This window comes from Electrona antarctica (assembly GCF_951216825.1).
Source record: "Electrona antarctica genome assembly, chromosome: 5".
Lineage (NCBI taxonomy): Eukaryota > Metazoa > Chordata > Actinopteri > Myctophiformes > Myctophidae > Electrona > Electrona antarctica.
This window is the reverse complement of record NC_136810.1, coordinates 26,607,798-26,634,562: the sequence shown is the minus strand read 5'-3', so window position 1 is coordinate 26,634,562 and position 26,765 is coordinate 26,607,798. Positions and strand designations below refer to the sequence as shown.

The window sequence follows — 26,765 nt, the reverse complement described above, 5'->3', positions numbered from 1 at the left end:
CGACAGAACATTGAGGGCATCTGCCAGAGTCTTGAGCTCATCCTTCACATACTCCAGGCCTCCTCGGATCTTCAGGGGGTTGTCCAGGACCTCGATGCTGCACGTGTACGGATCGAACCTCACGGAGAATGGTCGCTTGATGCCAGTCAAGTATGTCCTGTCGGAGAACGGTTTGATTTAGTTTTAGTCATAGTCTTTTGAATAAAATTTAATTTAGTTTTAGTCACGTGAAATATTTTAGTGTTAGTCTAATTTTAGTCGACTAAATATCATACAATTTTAGTAGACTAAATCTACAAAAATGCATTTTGGTGGGCCTTGATGCGTTGTAAATGGAGATTTTAGACTTTTCATGATCTCTTCTCCACTAGTCCCCCCCCTAAGATTTGAGTCTAGTTTTTATTTGTTGATGAAATTGTCAGTATTTACTATTTAGTCTTATAGTATTAGTCATCATGGCAATTTTTTTTCCAAAATCGACACTGGTGGTCAAGTTTAACATACTGAAACTGAATATTCTTTTCATCATGGCAGAGCCATGGTTTCAGGTGTGGTCAGGCTTAGCATATTGAAAAAGCACCGTAAGCACCAGTGCTTATATGCATCTTTCAGGGGGAAGTACTTAGATTTAGCATGCAGCCTCCAAAAAACTAATTAACATATAAATGCATGGCCTCAATTATCATATGCATGGACTGGAGAAAGTTTGTTAATTAGAACCTAATTGTTAATTAGGCCTTTTAGCGACGGCACGAAGACTGCTCATACAAATGCTTAAATAACACTGTGCGCAAACTGCACACACAAGGACAGAAATGTCAAACGTTAAGTCAAATGTTCACATGATTCTGGTCTTTATAAATCTCAATCATTGTGTTAGTGGCCACACCTACAGCCCGATAGCACGTTTCACTATACATGATATAGAATCAGCATGATATTTGTACCTGTCATTGTAATTCCATGAGAGACATGCATGCACAGTCAGAGAGCAAATCCGTTCACACTAAAACCCTATAGCATTAAAGTAGCAGATGTACAAAATCACAACATGTTGCCACAGTCACAGATTTTGCCTGTCTTGTCTAGGTCTTGTATTGTCTATGACTGTGTTATGTTCATGTTCTAGTTTTCATATAGTTCTATGTTAAATTGTTTATGTCTGTTCCCCAGTCAGTCCTTGTCAGGTCGTTGTTTATTGTCACATGATGTTAGTGTATGTTTGTGAAGCGGTCTCTGTTCACCTGTATTAAAAACTCTGAAACTCTAGAAAACAAATGTTTAATAAGTAGCGAAAATAGTCGATTTACAAGCTCAGAATGCATCACAAAGCGACGGGTTGCGCGCTTGTAGATCTGCTTTCTTCACTAGTTTGGGTCCCATGCTAAAGTTGAAATTTCTCTTTTAGGTCTCGAGCTAACATGTTTGGGAACTGCTGGTCTGTTTGACACGCGTAGCAACACAAGATAACTCAAATAGGCTACAAGTGAGTTTGTAGATTTTGGTGAAGAGATTTCTATGTGGGGGGGGTGGACCTAGCACAACCCTGGGGGGGGGGGGGGTGGACCTAGCACAACCCTGGGGGGGGGGGGGGGTCAACTATACGCAGTATATGAGGTTTTTAAGCAGTTACAGGCAGCCAAACAAAGAGACAAACGGAATGAGGCGAAAACCGCAACCCAACCGCCGGACGTAACGTTAAAAACAAAAACGTATAAGTCGGTCAACCTACAGGATTCTCTGCTCGAGTGCATTACCGGCAAACTCTCTGAAACCTTCTTGTAAACCCAAATATTTGTCTTAGCCGGGGGGAAATTCCCCCTTTAGACGACCAGTAGATGTTTGGGTTCCCCGTGTCAGAAACCTGGATCTTGAATCCTGTCTGACCTCTTACATCCACAAAGGCTGTGCATACTCTATAACTTATGGGCAACCACCACATTTCCTGCTTTCCTCAGCACCTGAGATGTAATCCATCCATCCTCGTAAAACACCATTCTAACGCTTTCCCACGCTAACGCTCTCTTATCCATTATTACAGGAGGAGAGATGTCATACGGCAGCCTCCTAGTTAGAGAGACCGAATACAGTGAAAACACACACTAAAGCTACTTGTTTTTGCAAGGCAACATTTGATCTGGCCGCCAAGTGAAACAAAACAGCATTTTTGCCTCGGTAAGAGAGAATTACATTGGTAACAGCTGTCTGCTGGCTCGACGGGCTGACAAACAACAACACTACAAACCTTTCTGCGTTGGCCTCAGGGACTGGCTGGCTGTTCTCTGACCTTGTCCCTACATAACCCTTTGGCTTTGTGTGTGTGTGTGTGTGTGTGTGCGTGCGTGCGTGCGTGCGTGCGTGCGTGCGTGCGTGCGTGCGTGCGTGCGTGCGTGCGTGCGTGCGTGCGTGTGTATGTGCGTGCGTGTCTGTGTATGTGTGCGTGCGTGTGAGAGAGTCTAGGACAGGTGGTATGTGTGCGTGCATGTGAGAGAGAGTCTAGGTGGTATGTGCATGCGTGTGCAAGCGTCAATGTGCACCGTGTACCTGAGTTTCTCCTTGGCGTCTGCAAAGCTCTCAGAAACAAAGTAGACACTTTGGTATTCCTGATCCTGGTAAGGCTGCACCGCAACCGCCTCAGGGTCAAACTCCCTCCTCTCAGGCTCATCGGACAGGGCGTGCTGTCAAAGACAAAGAGAGGCAAAGAGAAAAAGATTCAAAGTTCCACTTCACCCAGAAGAGGCCTGAGGACAGGTTCAAAAATCCACCTACCAGTGACATTATCGGTAGGCAGCTTTGTTCATTTTGAGGTTTCAAACCTTGTTTTATTATTATTATTATTATTATTATTATTAAAATGGCTTCTATTTCAGCCTGCTAACTTTCCAAATGACTATGAAAGGCTGTTGTTTCTATTAGCTTGGAATCCCCGTCCATGATGTCACTGATAGGCAGCTATTACTGAACTGGACTATTACGGAACTGAACGGACCAATTTGAAGATCAATTTGAAAATGGATTGGGAAAACTTTGAATTAAGAAAAAGAAAAGAAAGTGGGTGAAGCGCTCTCCTTTTAATGTTCCGGACAGAGAGATAAAATCACAGGACGAAAAGAGAAAACGTGTTGGGCACTGGACTGTACGTACCTCGAGCTCCCCAAATGAGGAGAGCAGTCCAGCTCCGTACACCTTCACCTGGCCGTTCTGCTTGCACAGGCCAAACTCCACCGTGAACCAGTACAGCTGAGGGACAATCAGACATGTAAACATTAAGTTAGCTGATTTCACTTTACTTTTAAAAAGTAATCATTGCTATAGTGTTTCTTCAGTACCAGGGGTTTCCCCTTCTCTCCAGCTCTTTAGGAAAAGTAGAAAATACATTTTCTGGTGGGACACCAATTTCATCCAGTTAGGCGAGAGAACAGTTCATAACTCGTGATCTAAATCATAATGTCTAATTCTAAGAAAAGATCATGTGTTAGATGGCCCACCGTGGTCCAGTCGCTAGTAGCGGTACATTCAATCATACCTCCCGTTGTTGTCGATCGCCTTTATAGTGTTTTGGCTACATTTAGCTTCTACATCCACAACCGGGATAACATCCAGTCCGTCTGTAAAAGTGCTCCGCTGCTATAAATCGCTGGGCCCACTGATTTAATGGATTAAATAACCCTGGGCAATTAATGTTTTATTATATGTTTTAATGAAATCTCGTGTTTGTTGTGGATGGCCCAGATGGTAATAATAGCTTTCCTCGAGATATCTCGCAGATGGCTTGGATTGGGTTAATTTATTGGATTGGATTGATTGGATTGATTGATTGGATACAATTTTTACCCCAACCTGAAAATGTATTTTCTGTTTAAGAGCTGGAGAGACAAGAAACTGTTACTGAGCAAACACTCTAGTAGTACACTTTAGACTAGAGTTATTCTATTATTCAGTAATAGTTATAGAGTCTATAATGTGATTGCTATGTTAATGTAGAGCTATTTAACACTTATTTTGACATAACATATAACTTTTACAGCACCTTTAACTCTGAGGATATAACATTACAAATGGGTAAATGAACAGAGGATTTTACTAAACAGAAATACAGCGTCAAATTGGGAAGGATAGCCACTCACTGTGGACAGCTTCACAATATCTTCCTCTGAAGCGCCCAGCGATGCCAGTCCGATGTTCTACAACACACATTTGGCAGACGTTATCACACACCTGGCTCTCATCATATCAACTTCATCATAACAAGTGCACGGAGCGGCAAGAAAAGAGTGAAATGTTGGATGTAGCGAGTGGTGGAAAGTTACCTAAGTACGATACTTAAGTACAATTTGGAGGAATTTACTTGAGTATTTCCAATTTCCAATAGGCCTACTTATACTCCACTACATCTCAGATACAAATATTGTACTTTTTACTCCACTACATTTAATTGAAAACTTTACTAGTTAACTTTGTAGATTGTGATTATTATTACAAAACAAACATTAACCACTTCAACCCTATCAGCCATTTGAATATAGCAGATCGACAAGCTTTCATAGTGATTTGATGCATTGTGAGCTTGTAGATCTGCTATTTTCAAAAGATTTTTATACATTTGAAAACTTGAAATGGGACATTCTGCTTTAAGTACATTTTGATGCCAATACTTTTGTACTTTTACTCAAGTCAATATTGAATTCCGGACTTTTACTTGTAACGGAGTATTTCTACACTGCAGTAAGAGGAATGTGAGTACTCACCTGTGAAAACTGGGCGAAGGTTCTGTCTGCCAGCATGGGCACATGGCCCAAAAGCTCATGGAGACAGTCTCTACAGAGAGAGAGAGAGAGAGAGAGAGAGAGAGAGACACACACCACAACAACATTATGGCCCCAGATGAGATGAGAAGATAAAGCAACAGAGACAGAGAACATCTGAAGAGCAGCATGATCGGATTTAGAGCATAGCAGACCTAGAAATATCTGTCTGGGAAAACTAACAAAACAAAACGTGCTTGCACGTGCATGTGTGCTGTGTCAGGCCAATTCTACAAATATCATCTAAATCCAATTTAAAAACAAAAAAAACAACATATCGCTATAGACGCCAGACGACGTCACACTGATAAGCAACAGCATGCGTGCGCATGCCGGCAGCACAAGAACACCACTAAGATGCAATGGAAATGTTCTAGCTCATGTAAAAACATGTCCCATCAAACTTTCTGATGCTGTTTTCCTCCCAGTGTGGAGGAAGAATGATTATGATTTTTATTGTGATCTCTCACTCTTGAAATATATAATCCATTGGTTTCTGTTGTGTGTGAACAATAATAGCAATTCAAATAAGTTGCAGACCTCTAAGCTCACAACAGTCACGTCCGCAACGCAATGTGAGCTTGTATATCAGCTGTTCTCTACTGTTGCGCAATGAAGTATAAATGTCTCCTAGGGTGCACCTCACTAGTCAACACACAAGAGGAGGTTGAATGGACTGAAACCAGTGCTCCTCAAAACAACAGGCTTGGAGATCTGTTGGGAATTGATTACATGAAACAGTCACCCTGTGCCCAGTCCCAATGTTTGTAAACAAATAATTGGTCTATATAGCTAAAATCTAAAATGACATAGATGCTTTCCTGGTTGATATTTTCAATTGGCCCCTCTGGCGCCCCCTTGTGCCTCCTGTGGTTTTTACAGCGTGATGTGACTTGATGGAGCGCACAGAGGATTGGTCCTCAAAGTGGTGACCAGGGACCCTCAGAATTCCTTGAGGGGGTGCGACCTAGACCCTTACAGATCTATAACTCTGAGAGAGTACACACGGAACTAAATGGACCCTTACAGGTCTGTAACTTTCAGAGTTATGGGGGTCCTAAATATATTTTCTGGGCTTTTTATGCCTTTGATACAGTATATATAGAGAGAGTGGCACAGAGGATTGTCCTAATTGGGGAGAACAGCCCAAAGTGTAAAGATGATGATGAAAGAGATGAAGGCATGAGGAAGAGGAGGGTGGTGTGTAGTGTATTCACAGCTCTGGGGAGTGCATGGGAGAGGAGGCATGGCGGATGTACTGTAGTGTATTCACAGCTCTGGGGAGTGCATGGGAGAGGAGGCATGGCGGATGTACTGTAGTGTATTCACGGCTCTGGGGAGTGCATGGGAGAGGAGGCATGGCGGATGTACTGTAGTGTATTCACAGCTCTGGGGAGTGCATGGGGGAGGAGGCATGGCGGATGTACTGTAGTGTATTCACAGCTCTGGGGAGTGCATGGGGGAGGAGGCATGGCGGATGTACTGTAGTGTACTCACAGCTCTGGGGAGTGCATGGGAGAGGAGGCATGACGGATGTACTGTAGTGTACTCACAGCTCTGGGGAGTGCATGGGAGAGGAGGCATGGCGGATGTACTGTAGTGTATTCACAGCTCTGGGGAGTGCATGGGAGAGGAGGCATGGTGGATGTACTGTAGTGTATTCACGGCTCTGGGGAGTGCATGGGGGAGGAGGCATGGCGGATGTACTGTAGTGTATTCACGGCTCTGGGGAGTGCATGGGAGAGGAGGCATGGCGGATGTACTGTAGTGTATTCACAGCTCTGGGGAGTGCATGGGGGAGGAGGCATGGCGGATGTACTGTAGTGTATTCACAGCTCTGGGGAGTGCATGGGGGAGGAGGCATGGCGGATGTACTGTAGTGTACTCACAGCTCTGGGGAGTGCATGGGAGAGGAGGCATGACGGATGTACTGTAGTGTACTCACAGCTCTGGGGAGTGCATGGGAGAGGAGGCATGGCGGATGTACTGTAGTGTATTCACAGCTCTGGGGAGTGCATGGGAGAGGAGGCATGGTGGATGTACTGTAGTGTATTCACGGCTCTGGGGAGTGCATGGGAGAGGAGGCATGGCGGATGTACTGTAGTGTACTCACGGCTCTGGGGAGTGCATGGGAGAGGAGGCATGGCGGATGTACTGTAGTGTACTCACAGCTCTGGGGAGTGCATGGGGGAGGAGGCATGGCAGATGTACTGTAGTGTACTCACGGCTCTGGGGAGTGCATGGGGGAGGAGGCATGGCGGATGTACTGTAGTGTACTCACAGCTCTGGGGAGTGCATGGGGGAGGAGGCATGGCGGATGTACTGTAGTGTACTCAGTGCTCACAGCTCTGGGGAGTGCATGGGGGAGGAGGCATGGCGGATGTACTGTAGTGTACTCACGGCTCTGGGGAGTGCATGGGGGAGGAGGCATGGCGGATGTACTGTAGTGTACTCACGGCTCTGGGGAGTGCATGGGAGAGGAGGCATGACGGATGTACTGCGTGCACTGGAACACCCGAAACGCCAGACTGGCCAGGAAATCCCTGGCCGAGAGCAAACCTGCGACTGGACGCAACTGGAACCCTGTGCGCTCTGTGTGTGTGTGTGTGTGTGTGTGTGTGTGTGTGTGTGTGTGTGTGTGTGTGTGTGTGTGTGTGTGTGTGTGTGTGTATGTGTGTGTGTGTGTGTGTGTGTGTGTGTGTGTGTGTGTGTGTGTGTGTAAGAGAGAGAGAGAGAGAGAGAGAGAGAGAGAGAGAGAGAGAAGTTAGTGATCGAGGGCAAATTAAACATGACATTCTAACTAAGGATTCATCCGAATAGGGTTTTCTCTATGCAGTTAACAAATTAAAATGAGATGAAAATGTTAGGGAGGGACTAGTGGACAAGAGATCCAGTCAAACGAAGACAAGTAATTTTATGCTTGGCTGCGCGTGGGTGTCGCGCTCCGAAAATAGCAGATGTACAAGTAGTACAGTAGATCAGCTATTTTCGGCACACACCTATAAATCAGGCATTACAACGGCCGGCAAAATAAAAAACATTTCAGATGACTAAAAATATTACTAAAACTAAATGGATTCAAAAGAATACGAGTAAAATTACAGCAAAGTGTGCCATCAAGTATGTACCTTTGAGGAAGCGCGAGACGTCCTCCAGCTGAGGGATGTTGTCTGGGCTGTACCCACAATGACTCTCCAGCAGACGGAAGGCCTCCAGGTGCTCTGTGCAGGCGTGGAGGTTGTACAGATCCCTCAGGGTGTTGTACACCGTTCTCCTGCACAACACAACCGCGCAATCCATTCATGAGGATTACAGATTGCAGAAATGATTTGAACGTACTAAAAAGCATGTTATGTTATTTTGTGAGTGAGTGAGTAGTAGGGCTGTCACGATTACAAATTTAAGTTGACGATTGGATTTAATTGTGTTTTTATCATTGAACATTGGAACTTTACAATTGTATTTCTGTTTGCCTTTTGGGCTTCGTAATAAGAAATTGCACAGTGCAGATATGACAAAGAAATCACTGACACATTTTTAATTTTTTCCAAAAATGTACAAAATAGCAGAAATAGTTGATCTACTAATTCTGCTATTTTTGAAAAATCTTAAATTTTTGGAAACGATTGACAATTAATGCAAAAATAATTGTAATTATCTCAAATAAATAATTGTGATTAGGCGATTATGTAATAATTGAGTGAGTACAGCGTCTGATTGCTTGATGTCAATCTAGACATTGGAATGTTGGATACAGCTAGGTGTCAATGTGTCTTTTAAGTGATGACACATGCTCAAACCCTTTTAATGCTGCATCCACACAACCCAAAACCTGCACTAAAACACAGATATCTGCAGCACAGTGTTTTATACTGTTATAATTCAGCTCCAGCACCCGATCTTATGTTTTTAAGTGGTGCAACCACTTCATTACGGAGCTTTGTGTGTCTCTGGCTGCCTGGCTGCCGTGGGGCGGCTCACCGGAACCGCCCACACGGAGTTGCACCACTTACTTCACACGCGTGTGATTTTTTAGTTAACGGATGAGCAGTGGTTTATTTCACAACTCTTTAAAAAACAAATCTGTGATTATTTTTTCCCAAAGCAAAACAACACCACCATTTGCTACACTGAGTGGCAATCCATTCAATCACTGCACCCTCGCTGACATTTTGCACTTAGATGATCTAAAGCTGATGTCTAGATTGCTTTAATAGCACCCTCCACCTGTAACTAATTTATCAAAATAACCATGGAGGCCAAATCATATTGCCATGACTCACAAGCATGTGTGTAACAAAGAAGCTTATGAAGCTGACTCATTGAGGAATAAATTGGCGCCGCATGGGGAAAAAACAAATTGCCCTTAACATAAGATTTAACATAATGTCTGCCAATCCCATTGTGTCACTGACCCATATATATATATATATATATATATATATATATATATAGAGAGAGAGAGAGAGAGAGAGAGAGAGAGAGAGAGAGAGAGAGAGAGAGAGAGAGAGAGAGAGAGAGGAGAGCTACCACACAATATAATTATTAAACAATAGTGGAATTGTACTAAACGTTAATTATGTAAAAACACAAGCAGAAGGATACATAATAAATATCATAAATCAAGTACCAAGTGCTTATCTCCTCTTCTGTGTACTCCAGTCTGGGAATGATCTCCCCGCTGAGGACAAGAGCAGACAAGCACACTTTTAGTAAATCCTCAGGTTATGTCTAGTCACTAGTCACTAGTCACTAGACCAGACAACAACTAGACTAGTGGTCAACCACAGTACTCGAGTTAAATATTACTACAACTACAAGTGCTCATTCAAAGTACTGGAGTACTCAATATTAAAAAGTATACATGCTTTTAAAATTACTCAAGTATTCAAAATTAAAATTACAAAGTAACTTACATTGAATTGTTTTGGGAGTATTTGTCACTATACATTTATTTATATTGTGTGAAATGTGTCCCCTGCATTCCAAATAACAAACGGACAGCATCTGAATGACATGTCTAGTATGTATCTGAATAGGCAACAAGCACTAATAAGTAAGGAGTGCCAGGGGCATGAGGTTGAGTGTGAAGAGATTATAGTGTCTTACTATCTGTATGTGAAGGCAATCTCTCCAATCATCTTCCGCCTCTGTCTGTAGGCAAGGTCTGTGTAGCCCTGTCCACAATGGATAAACAATGGGGTCACGCCACATATCTGTATGTGTAGAGCAACTCAAAAAGGGATACCGGTAATAATAGTTTACATAGTACACATAGTGCATGCAATTTTCCATAATGATTATATCGGGTTTCAGTATTTATTTATGATGCATTTTCGAGGGTCCCCAGCCAGAAACGTCGAGAACCCCTGGTCTAGACAACCACATGTCCACTGATAGACAGTGAGGAGTTTCACCAGAGTGTATAACATAATCTAGGTGTAATGTTAGAGTCCACAGAAGTGAACCTTTCAAGCCTTTCTCAACTCGCTGTTTTCTGCAAGACATTACTCTATATATATATATGTCATATCTCCAAAACTGGTGGGTCAAACTGAACAACCAATATGTCAATTTGAATCTATGATTCCCTGCTTTCATATGACATGAAAAAACGAAAATTCAAAAAAATCCAATGGCAGTCCTTCAGTCAAATTTGGACACATATGTGGAGGAACACGCTATAAACCAAATGAATCATCAGGAAATCACCACAACCAAAAATGTATTTACAGGTTGAAAACTCTGGCGTTTGCATTGGAGCAGTATTCAATAACCCTATTTCTAGACAAACGGGACACTATTTTTACTATTAGAAATACATTATTTTTATCTTCAGGATGACAAACTTGACATAGCTAATGTTCTGGACACTTTATTTTATATTGAGTAAATATCCATAGAGATTCTACCCAGAAATACCCGCTCTACATGTCTGTTTAAAACATTCTGATGTGGTCTATTCCTCCCAAATCCTGCTCCCTGCTGAGCAGGCACTCCGACTGGGGACCCCCCAAAATAATCATATTAGAACTGGGGACCCCAACCCTGAATTTCCGAGCGAACATAAGAAAGAAACATTTTATATACTCACGGGATGTTCTTGATCTAATTCCGGATTAAACGTTGTGATGAGGTGGTGACATTTGTCCAATTCAGCTATTTTCTTTGGGAACCAGTGAACTGGAGGAGAAAAGGGAAATTGGCCACAAATATGAATGTCTCCAGGTGGACAGTTGGATATTCCAGTGACATAAAGCAGTGCTTCTCAAAGTGCTAGGAGAGATGCCTCATTGGCCGCTGCAGTTCATTGGAGCGACGTGTCTCCAATGAAGGCAGGAAGTCAAGCGGAAGTGCAGTGCTGTAATTAAGATTCGAGTGCCAATCCTAACGAGCGAACGTTCGAACCCCCGAATGTTCGGGGACAGCCTTAGCATAAAGTGAATGGCAGATCGAGTGGCAAATCGAGTGGCAAAGTGAGTGACAAAGTGAATTTAATGTTGTTTAAAGTTTTTTTTCAAAAGCTTTTTGCCACTCAGTAGGCATTCCGCATAACTTCCGGGTATGATGATGATGTCACACGCATACCCTCTATAGTACAATTGTATAGCATCACTTAATAATTCCAAATACAAACGGGGAGGGTCTTACCTTTGACCTCTTTGGTGGTCTTGACGTCGTCTGCAATCCTCTTGATGGCGCTGATGAGCGTGCTGACGTCAGAAAGGTGCACCTCACAGCGGACAAAGTACTCCAGACCCTCCAGGCTGTCCTTGGGCTTCCTGCATGGCCGCGTCTCCAAATGGTGGATCTTAGCTTCAAAGGTCTTCAAATGCAGACACACGCACACACACACGCACACACACACACAAACACACACACACACACACACACACACACACGCACACGCACACGCACACGCGCACACACACACACACACACACACACACACACACACACACACACACACACACACACACACACACACACACACACACACACAATTTAGGCATTTAGCAGACACTCAGCAGCGATTTGCCAGGTAAACACCAGGTAATCCAACAAATGCATATAGTCATTTTAGCCTGCATGGCACAGCCAGATTTCATCTGTCTGCACTGCATATTGCCCCCACGCAGTGCAGCGCAGTGGTATATTAGTATCACAACGCGAGGCTATAGTCATCTAGTCTAGACTAAGTTTATAGCCTTCAATATAATATCAAAACATAAATAATCTACTGAAACTATACAAACTATTAAACTGCCAGGTCAACAAATAAACCTGGCATCTGTCTGATTAATATTCTAAATTACATCACGCACGCACGCACGCACGCACGCACGCACGCACGCACGCACGCACGCACGCACGCACGCACGCACGCACGCACGCACGCACTCACGCACGCACGCACGCACGCACGCACGCACGCACACACACACACACACAGGGCACAAACATGCACAAAGTGACTGACAAAAACATAAGTAGGCCTAATATCATTACAGAATACAAAACATTGAAGGTGAGTGGTTCTCAAACGTTTTCATTTTAAGGACCCCCAAATGTATTTTGTATATTTGGCTGCAGACCCCCATCTGAATTTTTTTTTTACCAGGGACCCCCATCAGAGACGATTTTGTGAAACATTTTCTTCTCGATTTTTCTAAATTGCTCAAAAATATCTGATTTGCGAGATAGCTCACAATGCATTGCACGTTGTTTGTGAGCTTGTACATTAAACTAAAGAGCCAAACTGTTCAAGTAGATAATGATATGTTTTGATGAGTTTGGATGCTACAGTATATTAAATAATTTGGCTGGGTCCCCCTGGAAGTACAGCTGAGGGTCAAAATATACATTTTGTTACATAATGTTGTTACATCAGAATATAGCCTATATACATTTTGAATATGCATAAAAATGTACATTTTGTTACATCAGCTCTCAAATCTGCAGCAATTATGTTTCAATTGTGAGAAATTAATATATAGTTTGAACTAATCTCAGACATGTAAATCTATCATCATGATAGGCTAACCCTCAATGATTATGCCTCTTATACTGTAGGCTATATACTGTAGGCCTATGTAAATCAAACGTTTTCCAATTTGACTTTTTTGTCTTGTTATAAGAAGCCTATAGGGCAGGCTATAACGAATCTGCTTTTTCGTTAACACATTTATTAGCCTATAGGGGGTCCGCAGCCGGTCCAGTCCATGATTTGATTTTTTTTGTAGAAGAACCACTGCCTAAATTCAGTTTTTGGAAGAAAATAAACCTTCATCAGAAGTTAGAATACTTGTTGCTCGGGTCGGATGTCTCTTACCTCAAACACCTTGAGGGATCGTGACAGTGTGGGTGTCTTGGACGTCCTTAGGGTGAAGAAGAGGTTGAGCAGAGCTTTACCATCGTCTTCTTCAAACACGATCTGTTCCCCGGTGTCTGCTGCCTCTGCTGCAGCCGCGGCGGCCGCTGCCTCTCGCTCTTTGCGTGCATCTACAATCAAACTCTGCCGTCTGCCGACGACGAACCTCGGAGACTGTGACTATAAACACAAATACAAAACAAAAGTCATCATGCATATAGGCTAGTGTGCAAGTGTTTTGAGACACTTTTTTGAAACACAGAAAATACAAGAGATTTACAAAAAATATGTTAAGCCTAGACATTTTATTTATTTTAATTTTAAATTATATATATTTTTAGGAGCATGTCATGTGGTCTACCTGCAGAGCCTTTGTGATCTACTCACGATCTACCTTTTGGGCACCCCTGGCCTATAGAGCATGAAGCAGTGGGCGTAGTTTTCTGGACCCACTACTGAAAACTCTCCAATTCATTTTTCCCAGAGATTTATAAAAATATGTATATCAATAATTCTAAGCCTATATATAGCCATGATAACCATCCAGGATCCATGCATAAAACCTTTGATTCTGTGAAGATTTGTTTTTTAATATTTAATTATGTATTTATTATATATGATATAATAAATACCCTTTGTTTATAGCGTTTTTTCATTTTCATTTTTTCCACAGAATCAAAGGTTTCATGCAGGTCATGATGAATCACCGTAAATCTCTAAGGGGAAAATGAATGGTCGATTTTTCAGTGATTCCAGAAAACCACACCCATGCACTGCAATGCTTTATACTGTAGCCCTACACTTTTACTCCACTACAATTATTTGAAAATGTAGTTACTAGTCAGCCTATAATATACTTTGTAGATTTGGATTATTACATAACCTATACATTAACCACTCCAGTCCATCCCTATATATATAGCCTACATTGTGGCCATTTGGAAGCTCACAATGCGTAGTGTGTTACGTCGTCATAGACTGAAGGGTAACAGGTCAAGAAAAAAAACTTAATATGAATGCGATCATTTCAAAATATTTTGAAAAGTTGTTAAATGGAACATTTTGAGTAGCCCGCACTTTATGCCACTTTAAGAATACATTTTGATGCCAAATATTTTGTAGCTACATGTATACTTTAATTTTCCGGACTTATTTACTTGTAGTATTTGCAGTATTGATACTTTTACTTAAGTAAACCATGTGAGTAGCTTACTTCTTCCATCACTTGTTGAGAAGTTAGCAGTGACATGCACTGCACACTGACAACTTCCGACAAGGTTCAAGAAAAGCTATAGGCCTACTATAGTAGCCTACTGCATGTGCAGAGCTATAGTTGGCATTTATTACGGTTAATTTCAAAAGAGAAGTAGTTGCGACATAGACGGCTGTTCTAAAATTCTGATGGATATGTAGCTGCCATAAAATAAATACTAGGCCTACTCTTCCTTGATTAATAGCCTATGAAAGCACCACGCATGATGTAGCCTACCGTTCAATAGTTTTGCAATGTGCACTGCATTGGACAGCTCCGGTGCGTAAAGGCTTTCCGTGCGCGCAGCCTCCATTGTGACGGTCCTGACCTCTACACACGACACGCGTTGTTTTAACACTGCATGGATCCCGTCTAATTCAACCGGAGTCACTTCCCCCCCTTTGTTTTTATAATCTTACCGTCACAGAATCAGACCTCTCCAGTTCGGATGCCGCCCGGTGGATGCTCTTCATGGAAGACGTGGAGCTGCTCGAAATGGGCATGTTTCAAGAGAGAGAGAGAGAGAGAGAGAGTGTGTGTGTGTGTGTGTGTGTGTGTGTGTGTGTGTGTGTGCGTGCGTGCGTGCGCGCGTGCGTGCGGGTGTTTCGCTGCTGGCTGGACCTCACTGTGCTGTGCTGTGCTGTGCTGTGCCGTGCTGCAGTGTGCTTTGCGAGTTTGCGTGCAACATACGCCCTGTCCCATGGGTTATTTATGGGGGGTCAATTATCCGTAGGCTACTTACTGACGTCAAACCCCAGGGGCGTCATTTGGCAATTAGGCTACCATGCACGCACCCCCCCTCCCCCCACAGCTTTCAAATGTAACCTAAAAATGCAGGTCTTTTGTTCAAATGTTTTGGAAGAGGTATTTATTATCTCTGCAACTAGGCTACTTGAATGGCTTAATGTACAATCCCTGCATTTTAAATTATTATTGATATATTGATATTAACCAATCAATATATAATTATATCATGTAAAACGGCCTATATTTTCACTCCCTTACAGAGCTATGTGTGTGGGTAGGTGGGTGGGTGGGTGGCTGGGTGCGTCTGAGCACGAAAACTGCATGGTTGTTTTTCACCACCTGTGCGCAACCTAACACACACACACAAACACACACGCACATATTAACTGGTGATTTCGGGTGTGCCAGTACAGTACAGTGACAGTACAGGAGTACAGTACAGTATAAGGGTACAGTAGAGAGGGACCCCCACACGGTAACTCTGTCATTTCTCAAACGTTTCGGACGCGGGGCGGCTCGCCCGAATCGGGCCGGCATCCTGGGTTTGTTCCTGTGGGTCTGGAACTCCCCTCCCCCCACCCCCACCCCCCCTGGGTACCCCCACACGGAGTTGCACCACTCACTTCACACGGGTGTGATTTTTTGAGTGCTGGGTGGCTGGCTGGGTGGCTGTGTCTGAGCACGAAAACAGCATGGTTGTTTTTCACCACCTGTGCGCAACCTAACACACACACAAACGCACACGCACATATGAAATGTATGATGATTTTGTGTGTGCCAGTACAGTACAGTACAGTACAGTACAGTACAGTACAGTACAGTACAGTACAGTACAGTACAGTACAGTACAGTACAGTACAGTACAGTACAGTACAGTACAGTACAGTGTAACCAGGCTCAAGCTTAGGGGCCCCCAAAAAGTGCAAAGTATTAACTTTGAACTTTTTGCCAGTAATGGGCTTATCATGGCAAAAAAAATGTCTTAAACCAGTGATTTTCAATTGATTGTGAATGAGGGACCGCCACCCTGACTTAGAATCAACCTGGGGACCACTGTTGTGTTGGGTGGGGCTATGGGCTAAGATTAGTGCTTTTGTATCACTTGCTATGCATCCCATGTGTATACAACATCTCAACTCTCCACCAATGGTCCATTGACTAATAATTTCCTAATAATAATGACTCATCTAGACATTCCGGTGAACTTCCCCCTCTTGAGATTTTAACTCCCTTTTTCTGTTGAATTTCTTGACCTCCCACTTGTCAGTAAATTAAAATGGACGGTCATCAATGTCACCAGGTCATTCAGTTCACTGTTTCTCAACTAGTATAAAAAAATCACACCCGTGTGAAGTAAGTGGTGCAACTCCGTGTGGGGGTCCCCGGGGGGGGAGAGTTCCAGACCCACAGGAACGCACCCAGGGTGCCAGGCCGATTCCGGCGAGCCGCCCCGCGTCCGAAACGGTTGAGAAATGACAGAGTTACCGTGTGGGGGTCCCTCTACTGTACTGTCACTGTACTGGCACACCTGAAATCACCATATATACAGTTAATATGTGCGTGTGTTTGTGTGTGTGTTAGGTTGCGCACAGGTGGTGAAAAACAACCATGCTGTTTTCGTGCTCACACATACCCAGCCAGCCAGCTACCCAGCTACCCACACACATAGTCACTCCTAAAGTCACTTAAGGAAGTGCTTTGTTTGTAGAAAAAAAATCTACAAATCCTACATTACTAAATGCATGGTCATGACAAGGACCACATGCAATACCTCCACGGACGACCTGTTGAAAACCCCTGTCCTAAACCATCATATGATACATGTTACTGCAAGTGTTTAAACCCTCAGTTTATCCATAAGGCTTCCAGAGGGAGGTCTCCAAAAACAATTAAACCTTTGCATGTTGGTGGCCCAGGGGCCCTTTATCTCTAGATGATAGATCCGTAACTTTTCTCAACCGTTTCGGACGCGGGGTGGCACGCCAGAACCGGGGGCGCGTTCCTGGGGGTCTGGATGTTCCGGGGACCCCCCACATGGTAGCTGTCATTTCTCTACCGTTTTGGAACCGGGCCGGCACCCTGGGTGCCTTCCTGTGGGTCTGGAACTCCCCCCCCCCCCCCCCCCCCCTGGGGACCCCCACACGGAGTTGCACCACTCACTTCACACGGGTGTGATTTTTTTTTAATGTTTGAATGCAGCATATGTTAGCCTTTAGGCTATAATATGAATCATATTTTTCTTTTTGCATAAAACAGCATTCATATTATAATTAATTCATTGTCATGCAGGTAATATATTCTCCAAAGAAAAATAGTAAAGTGTTTTTTTTTGTTATATTAATCCATTTTTATCTTCGCTTGAGTCAAATTCTATCACTATGAAATGAAATGTTGTAACTTGATATTACAGCAGCCAAGTGCCATGGAACTGGAAGCCCATTGTGAGACAGAACAAACAGTAGGCCTATCTATCTACAGTGTAGATTATACACTGTATATACAGTATAGTAGTCTCTACCTGGCCTGAGGGCTTCATGTAAAGGTTAGAACAGGGAAAAGTCAACTGTGGAAAATTAAGTCCCTTTATCAGCTCAATCCAATCTCCAAAGCTGCGCACAAATTAGATTCTGACTCTAGGGGGGAATAATCGAGAGCAAAAGAGAGCTACAGGTTGTTTTCCTGCCTTTGTCAGTCTGTCTATGTTTCCAAGCACGGCAACAACAGCGTCAAGTGGATTTGTGCCCCTCTGTGTCTACGGGGGTTCTGATGGCTAACGTGATTGTGGAGTGATGCACGGCACCCGCAGGCGAGGATAGGGGACGTTAAAGGGATTATCCACGCAGCTGCGACCACATGCTACCACAGCCGAGCCCGAGAGCCCTGCTATAAAATCCTGTGAGTGTTAACTTTCAACATGGCCGTCCCTATTTTGGGCAATGTCATTATATGGGCCAAAATGTTCAAATCAATTGTCCAAAAATATTCAGAAAATGGTGGACATTGTGAAAGGTTGGTGTATCGGCGTATTTTATCGGTTTATTGTGATTAACTCTGTGTCAGAGTGAGTGTATAAAAAGAACATTTTTATACTCTCAGAGATAAATTAAAGCTGAAATCTATAACCTTCATGTCCTGCACAGAACAAATCCGGGACTTCTACAACTACATGAAGGCAGACATTTGTACTATTATATGGCAGCCCTATTTGGTCAGAGGAGATACAGTATATTGCACTTATACAGTATGAGCTTCAGGTAGCTGTAGATAGCCTACTGCTTGCCAACGGATACTGTATGTCTCCTACCCAACACAAGGTTATAGTCCTACACGACACAGGCCCAAAACTACAGCCCAAGTGCAGCCCTGGCCTGCGCATGGTGTTCAAGCCTGGCCCCCGACCTGACATGACACAGAATCAATCTCATTTCTCTCTCTAGTGCCGTACGTGCAACTCTCTGATGCCGTGCAACACTCACACTGATGCAAACACATAAGACATAACATACACGTCACATATGCTCCAAAGAGGTCAACTTGTTGTAATATAAGCATAATAACTGTGTGCCACAGACCAAAAAGCTCACACAGTAATAGTCGACCGTCTTTGCATTACAGAGACATTTTAGAAATGGCATGACATGCAGCACTATAGAGAATAAAGTCAAAGTTACGTGTGGCATGATGTAGCCCAGGGGTTCTCAACCCGTGGGTCGCGACCCCTCGGGGGGTCGCCAAATTATTTTAGGGGGTCCCCAAATTATATTAAAAAAAAAATCACGATTTTTCAAAAATAGCAGACCTACAAGCTCGTAGCGCGCCACTCGGTGGCGCGCTATGAGCTTGTAGATCTGCTATTTTTCAATAGCTAAATTATAACATAATGCTTAAAACACCAAAAGGGGTTCCCGCCCAAAATGGGTTAAGGTTATTGTAGCAGTCAATTTATATTGGGGGTCAGGAGGGGGCGGGGCGGGGGTCCCGAGACATTGCCAAAGCATTTCCGGGGGTCCCCGGCCAAAAACGTTGAGAACCCCTGGTATAGAGAATAAAGTCAAAGTTACGTGTGGCATGATGTAGCCGATCAGTTTGAAGTCTCTTTCATACCATGTCGAACGAAGCATACGAAGTATAAAGGCTTGCCTCTCTCCTTCGATCTGAACACAGAACATACTGAGTGAAAATGCCAAAGAGCTGTGGTGTAGCCCTGGGCACTGGCCGTGGCAAGTCTTTTCCTTATTGAGGAGGACAGATGGAGTAAGAAGTACGGATGATAAAGCAAACTGACATTAAGACATAAATCATAGAGATGTTCCACCCCATTTAAGCCTATTTTACGCTTGGAAACAACTTCAATTGGTATATCTAGAGATCAACCAGTGTTGTGTTTTGTGTGTGTTCCTGAACGGTCTTGAAAGAGGTATAGCCTATTTCAAAATAAAATGATAAACAAACATTGGCATTTTGTTTAAAGGTGTATAAGGCGTGACCTGTTTGCTGTGACTGTGTAAAATGACTCTCTGGTGAATTGTGATATTGTCAGGTTGTTTAATTAAAAGTATTTCAACCTATTCCTCATCGTAATGGTTATGATTCAGTGGCCGGTGTGTGGGGAGTCGGGACTTTAAAATGTGTCCAACCCTGAGCTCCTGAGAAGCACTCTCCTATATGGCACAGAGGCAGAGACACCAGACAAATGCACAGCATCCATTTCTTGTTTAAATGTAATCTTTTGAAGCGAGTCCCTGGGAAAAACAAGCTATAATTGTGTTCCAAGGCCCTGAGAGACTAAATGGAAATATAGCCGTCTGGGGTTTATCCGAGTCCAACCACTTTTTCTCTGTCTTAAGTAGGGCCAGTGTGCAGCTATAGGCTCAATAGGGATCCAGATAAACTGATATATTCTCCCTCTCCTGCACGTCTGCTCTCCTTTGTCATTCCCAGTTTAACCACTTAAGCCTTTAACGAACCCTCTGTTGTACGATGGTGGTCATCATGTGGTTGTCAAAATTGACAATCTATAAAGATCACAACGTGCTACATGGCAATGTGTTGTGAGCAAAAAATAATAATAACCCAAATTACTTATCGGTAATAAAAAGGTTCAAGGGACAGAGCTCTTTACATATTTTTTTTAATCTCGTATCATGTGTCCATGACTTGAAAGACGCGCTTACAGAAGTGAATCCAGGATGATTTTGACATTGACATGAGGTTTTGACATTTAAGCTTACTTTAAGTGAATGTATGATCCATCGTGCAAGGGTGCACTTGGTTATGTGTTTATTTGTATTTTTGGAGATATATATTATTAATCTGAATGTAACTAAAAGGCGAATATAAATGTGATTCTGTTTAATGAGCATTTCTCAGTGGGGACCCACGTGTGTATCCATGTCTATACAGGCATATGATACAGTCCTGCAGCGTCTTTGGTGAGTGCTTGGCTCGCTCGTGTGTACAGTATGTACATAGCTCAGTCATATACGGGTTCATGAAATGTAATGTTGCTACTGTTGGTATGCTGCATATTCACTAGTCTGTTTTCCATCTACATGTCTTACACAGGTGGTGTCGTGATCACCAGTGGTCACTGCTTTAGTCCACAGAGTTAATCATTATGAATAGGGGTTCAGTTGGTTAGGGTGAGGTATTATTGTGTGCATTGTTGGATCTGTCTCTTTTTATTGTTGGCGTTGTGATTGATGAGTTGTGGCCAGGGCATTCTATTTTTATATTAGGCCTTGTCGATTATATATTTTAATGGTAAGTGTGATCCATCTGATACGTAGCCTACCGTAAGCCTCTGGTTACACCAAAAAGAACAGATCTACAAGTTGCAATGACTTTTTAGGTTGTAGATCAAAATGTAGGCTTTAGTCTTCGCAGCCTTTCAGAAGTTTACTATGGTATCAGTGTGACATGGGGTGTGTATGCCTCCTGCGGTTCGGCTGACTCACACAGCCACACCGGTGAGCCGCCCCCAACAACAGCCAACTTTGCTTTCGCTCGAGTATCGAGCTCACCTTTTGTTTGAAATGTCGTGCCTGAAGTAGCGATAACGTGCTGCCATCCCCCCTCTGTGTTTATTCAATTCCCTTTCCTTAAAGTCTCAAAAGGGATCCACAAATGACACAAGGACGATAATTATGACAATTATGTATTGATTCAGCAGCGGCGGTGTGGCATTGTGAGCGTCAGCGTTTTCCTGCATAATTGTGGGACTTTGGACGGGCTAATTGCAGCTAAATGCACCCAGCTGGGCGATTATTCCCCATCCTCCACCCTTCTTTTCGTCCTCTATTGAATGTTGCCGGTTATCTTTGTGGGGGTCATTAGCCTCGTTCAGTTTATGAAGATAGGACATACAAATAAATGTTCTATTAATCCCTATCATGGTGGGTAAACAGTGTAATAATAATAGTTTTACAGTAAGTGCACAGTGGCCACCTACTCTGTTATGGGAGCCGTAGTACGGGTCATCATGAGACAGTCAGTCAGACAAATGTGCATGCGCGCACGCACACACACACGCACACACACGCGCGCACACACACACACACACACACACACACACACACACACACACACACACACACACACACACACGCACACGCACACGCACACACACACACACACTGTCATAGAAGGCTATAGCTTCTTGAAGAGCCTATTGCTGTGAGAAAAATAGAAAGGAACATATTGTATAAAGCATGGGACTTTGCCCTGAAGCTTTGGGTCTGATCACTGCGTGGTCTCCATGAGGGTGCGACTGAGCCTCAGGGTCCCCAAGCCCTAATATCCGCTATGACTGGAAGGCATTCTCAACCGACCCTGGCCTGCAAGCCAGGTATACAGAGGTCAGGAGGCGCTTTCAGCAGCTGGATGAGGGTGTGGAGCCCAACGAAGAATACAGGCGATTCGTTGTCACAAATGAGGAGGTGACCAAGCTGTCTGTGCCCGTTCTGGACAAAACCAGAACCACCCTGCAGTCCAGACACACAGAGGTCGTGGCGGCACGGGCAGGGTGGAGGAAGCACGGGCAGGGTGGAGGAAGCACGGCTTGGCTATGCGCGAGAGCAAACTGCGGAGAGACGTGGGCTACTGAATGAAGCCAAACAGCTTCTCTTCAGCGCGTACGATAAGATCAACAGGGAAGAACTTTTGGAGAGGGTACGGAGAGTCCAGGAAGCGCAAGGTCAGAGGCCTGAAGGGTCATTAATGAGATGACAGGACGGAAGAGGACCAAGGAGGGACAGGTGGAGGGTCTCAGCCCTGAGGAAATGTTGACAACGTGGTTCAACCATTTCAGAAGGTTGTTGGGCACAACAGCAGATGGAGAGGAGGAAGACATACCACCATTTATCCAGAACCCGCAACATCAATGATGGTCCCTTCACGGTCACTGAGTTAGCCAGGGCGAAAGCCACGCTGAGAGAGGGCAAAAGTGGTGGGCCGGACGGCATACCCCCAGAGGTTGTAAAGGACTGCGGGGTCGACAACATCATCCTACAGTAACCTGTAACCTTGCCCTGCTAAACAACAAGCAGCCTGACATCTGGTCTCTCTCCAACATCATCCCGGTGCCTAAGGCTGGGGACCTCTCGAAGCCAAGGTGGTGACCCCCAGATGGCAACAGTGAGGAGTTTCTTGGCTGGGGTACTGCAAGGGGACACCCTAGCCCCCTTCCTCTTCGTCATAGTCCTGGACTATGTCATAGTCCTGGAAGGCCATCAATTAATGGACGAGAGCAGGATCTTGGCCTCACCATAACACCAAGGAGGTCGAGATGACACCCCACAGTAGTCCTGACAGACCTGGACTACGCAGATGACATCAGCCTGCTCTCTGACCGCGTGGAACAAGCTCAGGAGCTCCTTACCAGAGTGGAATCAGAGTGTGCCAACGTTGGCCTCCGGCTGAACGCCAAGAAAACTGAAGTTATCACCTATAACATCCTGTTGTGATCTCTAAAAGGACCCTCGGTCTGGCTCTGACAGGCTGGCAGTGTGCATGTGTATAGGCTGGGTGGTGTGTGACGATCCAGTTGAAGTACTTCTGTTGGTACGGCGACGGGCCCAGGAGAACAAATAATGAGACACAGTACACAGTATCACACTATCGGTTCACAAAGTTTATTAGACAGACAGGGAATATTTATAGTGATATGAAGATATATGCGACATAGGAACGTGGCATGATGATGTGCAAGGTTGACCTCACGATGTACACGGCTAACCTTACTGTCGGCATACCAGGCGGACCTTATGGGCGCCTTTATAACAGATGCCTCACATCTCTAGGAAGTACAATGCAGGTAGTGAAACACATCAAGTACACTGTATCTCAAGTTCAAGCACACAGACTTACTTCGCTGTACATGGCATGATTCATAACACATCCCATCGGAGCATTCACCGCTGACGACAGAAGGCACTGCTCTGAAGGAAGTCAATGACTTCAATTACCTGGGCTCATGGGTCAACTCAACGGAGAAAGATCTTAAAGTGAGGAAGACACTTGCATGGAGGGCCCTGAACGGCATGGCCAGTGTATGGAACTCCAACCTCCCCGTCAAACCAAACTCAGCTTCTTCTATGCAATGGTAGAGTATGGTAGAGTCTGTTAGTCGAGACAGACTGTTGACTAAGGAAAAGAGGGCACTGTTTTTTTGTTTTGCCGATGGGTACCCAGATTGGAGTGAGATTAATTAAGTGCTTTCTGTATATGCACTGTATCTATAGAAGAGAGGAGTATTATGTAGCTAAAATTGCAAAACCATTGTTTTGATTTGTGTTAGTTTTGTCTTCAAGACACTCAAGGGGATGACTGAGAGGAGCCACCTGCAATAACAAATTACTCCCCAGTGATTAGAAGGCCTACAAAAACAACACTCCATCCATGATGATTTTTATTCAAATTAAACATATGCCAAGAAATATGTGTTTCTGTGTGATAGACTACATTAATTTATTACAGATTAAATGAGCCATGACAAAGTCCTCAAACTCTCTAGTGGTAGTAATAAATAGGTATACTACTGTCTTCTTCTGGTCAGTGGTCCGGGGACCACCAGTGGTCCTTGAAGGGATTCCAGGTGGTCCCCAGCTATATGGAGAGTTGGTAACGAAATGGATCATAAGGGTTAAATTATTGTTAAACATCTGCATTACCTAATGTACATCTACACAATTAGAGCATGTAGAAGAATTATGTTATTTTGATCAACGTTTGTTATCTCTCTTAATGGTACCACATACAGCATGGAATTGTAGACAAATTATCTCCAACGATAACAAAATATTCCAAGTCATAGGACTGAGAGGCTAAATCTCATCAAATGGTGATCCGTGGCTCAAATGCAGAAAAAATAATGGATCTTGATATGAAAAGGGTTGAAAACCACTGTCATAAAATCATACAGGACAGGAAAAGAATGGATGTGGTATACTGTAATATGTCCACGTTTAGTCCCCCCAGGAGGTGTGGCTGGTGAGGTCGTGATTGCGCTTGCAAAGTGTGAAAATACAGCTGCCAAGTGGAATGGTTAATCACACAGAGTGCTCATCCATTCCCTTTGCCTACATATGTGTCAGGGGTGGGCGAGTGTTGCACAATGGTCCATGTCAACAGCCTTCAAGGCGTCAGTGGCACACTATCACGGCCCTTGGGTACAGTGTGTCTGTAGCTGTATCACGGCTGAGTCTGAGTGAAACTTCAGCAGACCACCATGTACCCTGACACCTTCACACTTTGGACTATCACCAATGACATGTCTGTCTGTTTTCGGCTAATTTTGCAAACGAGTATTACACGATCAACATCAAATTTCTTGTGAACTAAAATTGTAATTGTAGACTCCCATAGTCCACGGTAACACACGCAGCCACGCAGGCCTGGCTAACGGGATGTCTTACTTACTACTATAGTCCACGCTCATATCTGCCAAATTTGATTTTCTATACCAATAGGAATTCTCTTCAAAACTGATCTTCATAACTCGTTTGCTGTAATTTGCCTCCGAAATCATAGAGAGGAGCCTATTTTAACAAAGAACGCCATATATCATGGCCAATTAACCCCAAACCTGAATCGCACTCGGCCTCCAAAGTGAACCTTCAAAACCACTTTAGCTGTCCGCTCTAACTGCTCATTTGGACAGAGATGGAGGCCGATTACATTCCCACCCCGATGTGTGTTCTCAGTCATGACTCTGGCCTCATGCACGCACATGCATGCAAGCACACACATGTGTGCACGCATGCAAACACACACACGCACGCACACTATAGCTTACTCGCGCACGCACGCACGCACGCACGCACGCACGCACGCACGCACGCACGCACGCACGCACGCACGCACGCACACACACACACACACACACACACACACACACACACACACACACACACACACACACACACACACACACACACACACACACACAGTATGTTTTAATGGGATAACAGAGTGGAATTTCCAATCCGTCTTGAATCACTAAAATGATTGGTATAATTTGCACAGTTTCTATTGTTAACACACTAGCAGCTATCACAATACAGCTGTGTGGCCAGATGGAGAACTGACACTTTAACCTCTTTCAATCTGGCATTCCTATTTTGGGCATGTCATTATTATTATGGTTAAATTGTAAATTTCAAATGTCTTGATATTTAAAGCTGCATGCAATTCACAATACTTTTTTTTTATGTGTGGGTGAAAAAACATGATTTTGACCAATGGGTATGGTACGATCTATGACTATAACTAATACTAGAGTGGTGGTTATATATAGTTGGTCTACCTGCTCTTCTATTGAACCATTTACTGTAGATCCTGTCTATAGGACTACTACTGTTTGACAGGAGGTATTGCCGGTCAAATCCAAATCCATCCTCTGCTCAAACCAGCTGCCCCTTACTGTATATACTGTACCTCAACAGTTGAACATGTTAGAGCTCAAATTCTAAAGTATCAAACGTAGCAGATCTACATGCGCTTTTGATGATTTTTGTGTGATGCTGTAGCAGTGTTGTTTTTGGCAGCAAATTTATATTTTAGTTTTAGTCTCTTGAAACGTTTTCATTTAGTTTCACTCACATTTTAGTCACCTGGAATGTTTTAGTGTTTAGTCTAGTTTTAGTCGACTAAATATATCATGAGACTAAATCTACTAAGTAAGTCGACTAAATCTACATGTGATTTAGTCGACTAAAATGTGTTTTGGCGGGCCTTGATGGGGGCTGTATTGTCAAGCCGCCTCACAGTACACAAACATGAGATAGGCTCCTGCCTCCACTCCACCCCCACCCCCACCACCACCTGTCTAATAAATAAAAGAATAACACGATGACATGTATATCATGTAAAAACATTTCACCACCACATGCAGCGAAACATGACAGGCGTCAGTCAGCAGCACTCACACCAACTCAGCACCCCGCTGTGTCCGGTCAGTGTCCAGGAAGGAATATCAAGCTGTTTATGTGTCCGGTCGGTGTCCAGGAAGGAATATCAAGCTGTTTATGGGTAAGTAACCTTAGAGTCATATATCCAACCATTTGTTCTGTTGCTTGGGTCAGGGGAGCAG

General features: G+C 43.8%; 1 protein-coding gene across 1 annotated transcript in view; it reads right to left on the bottom strand.

Moving 5' to 3' along the window:
* Nucleotides 1-14,931, bottom strand: part of th (tyrosine hydroxylase) — a gene marked incomplete at both ends in the record, with an annotated part of 14,934 nt that extends 3 nt beyond the window's left edge. The window contains 13 exons of the mRNA XM_079500940.1: nucleotides 1-157; nucleotides 2,545-2,678; nucleotides 3,145-3,240; nucleotides 4,128-4,184; nucleotides 4,749-4,818; nucleotides 7,262-7,397; nucleotides 7,934-8,079; nucleotides 9,436-9,486; nucleotides 9,915-9,982; nucleotides 10,900-10,988; nucleotides 11,457-11,631; nucleotides 13,138-13,350; nucleotides 14,848-14,931. The exon at nucleotides 1-157 is cut by the window's left edge and continues 3 nt beyond it. Coding sequence (XP_079357066.1) covers nucleotides 1-157; nucleotides 2,545-2,678; nucleotides 3,145-3,240; nucleotides 4,128-4,184; nucleotides 4,749-4,818; nucleotides 7,262-7,397; nucleotides 7,934-8,079; nucleotides 9,436-9,486; nucleotides 9,915-9,982; nucleotides 10,900-10,988; nucleotides 11,457-11,631; nucleotides 13,138-13,350; nucleotides 14,848-14,931 — 1,476 coding nt within the window. The remainder of the gene's footprint in view (nucleotides 158-2,544; nucleotides 2,679-3,144; nucleotides 3,241-4,127; nucleotides 4,185-4,748; nucleotides 4,819-7,261; nucleotides 7,398-7,933; nucleotides 8,080-9,435; nucleotides 9,487-9,914; nucleotides 9,983-10,899; nucleotides 10,989-11,456; nucleotides 11,632-13,137; nucleotides 13,351-14,847) is intronic.
* Between the last annotated feature and the right edge of the window lie 11,834 nt (nucleotides 14,932-26,765).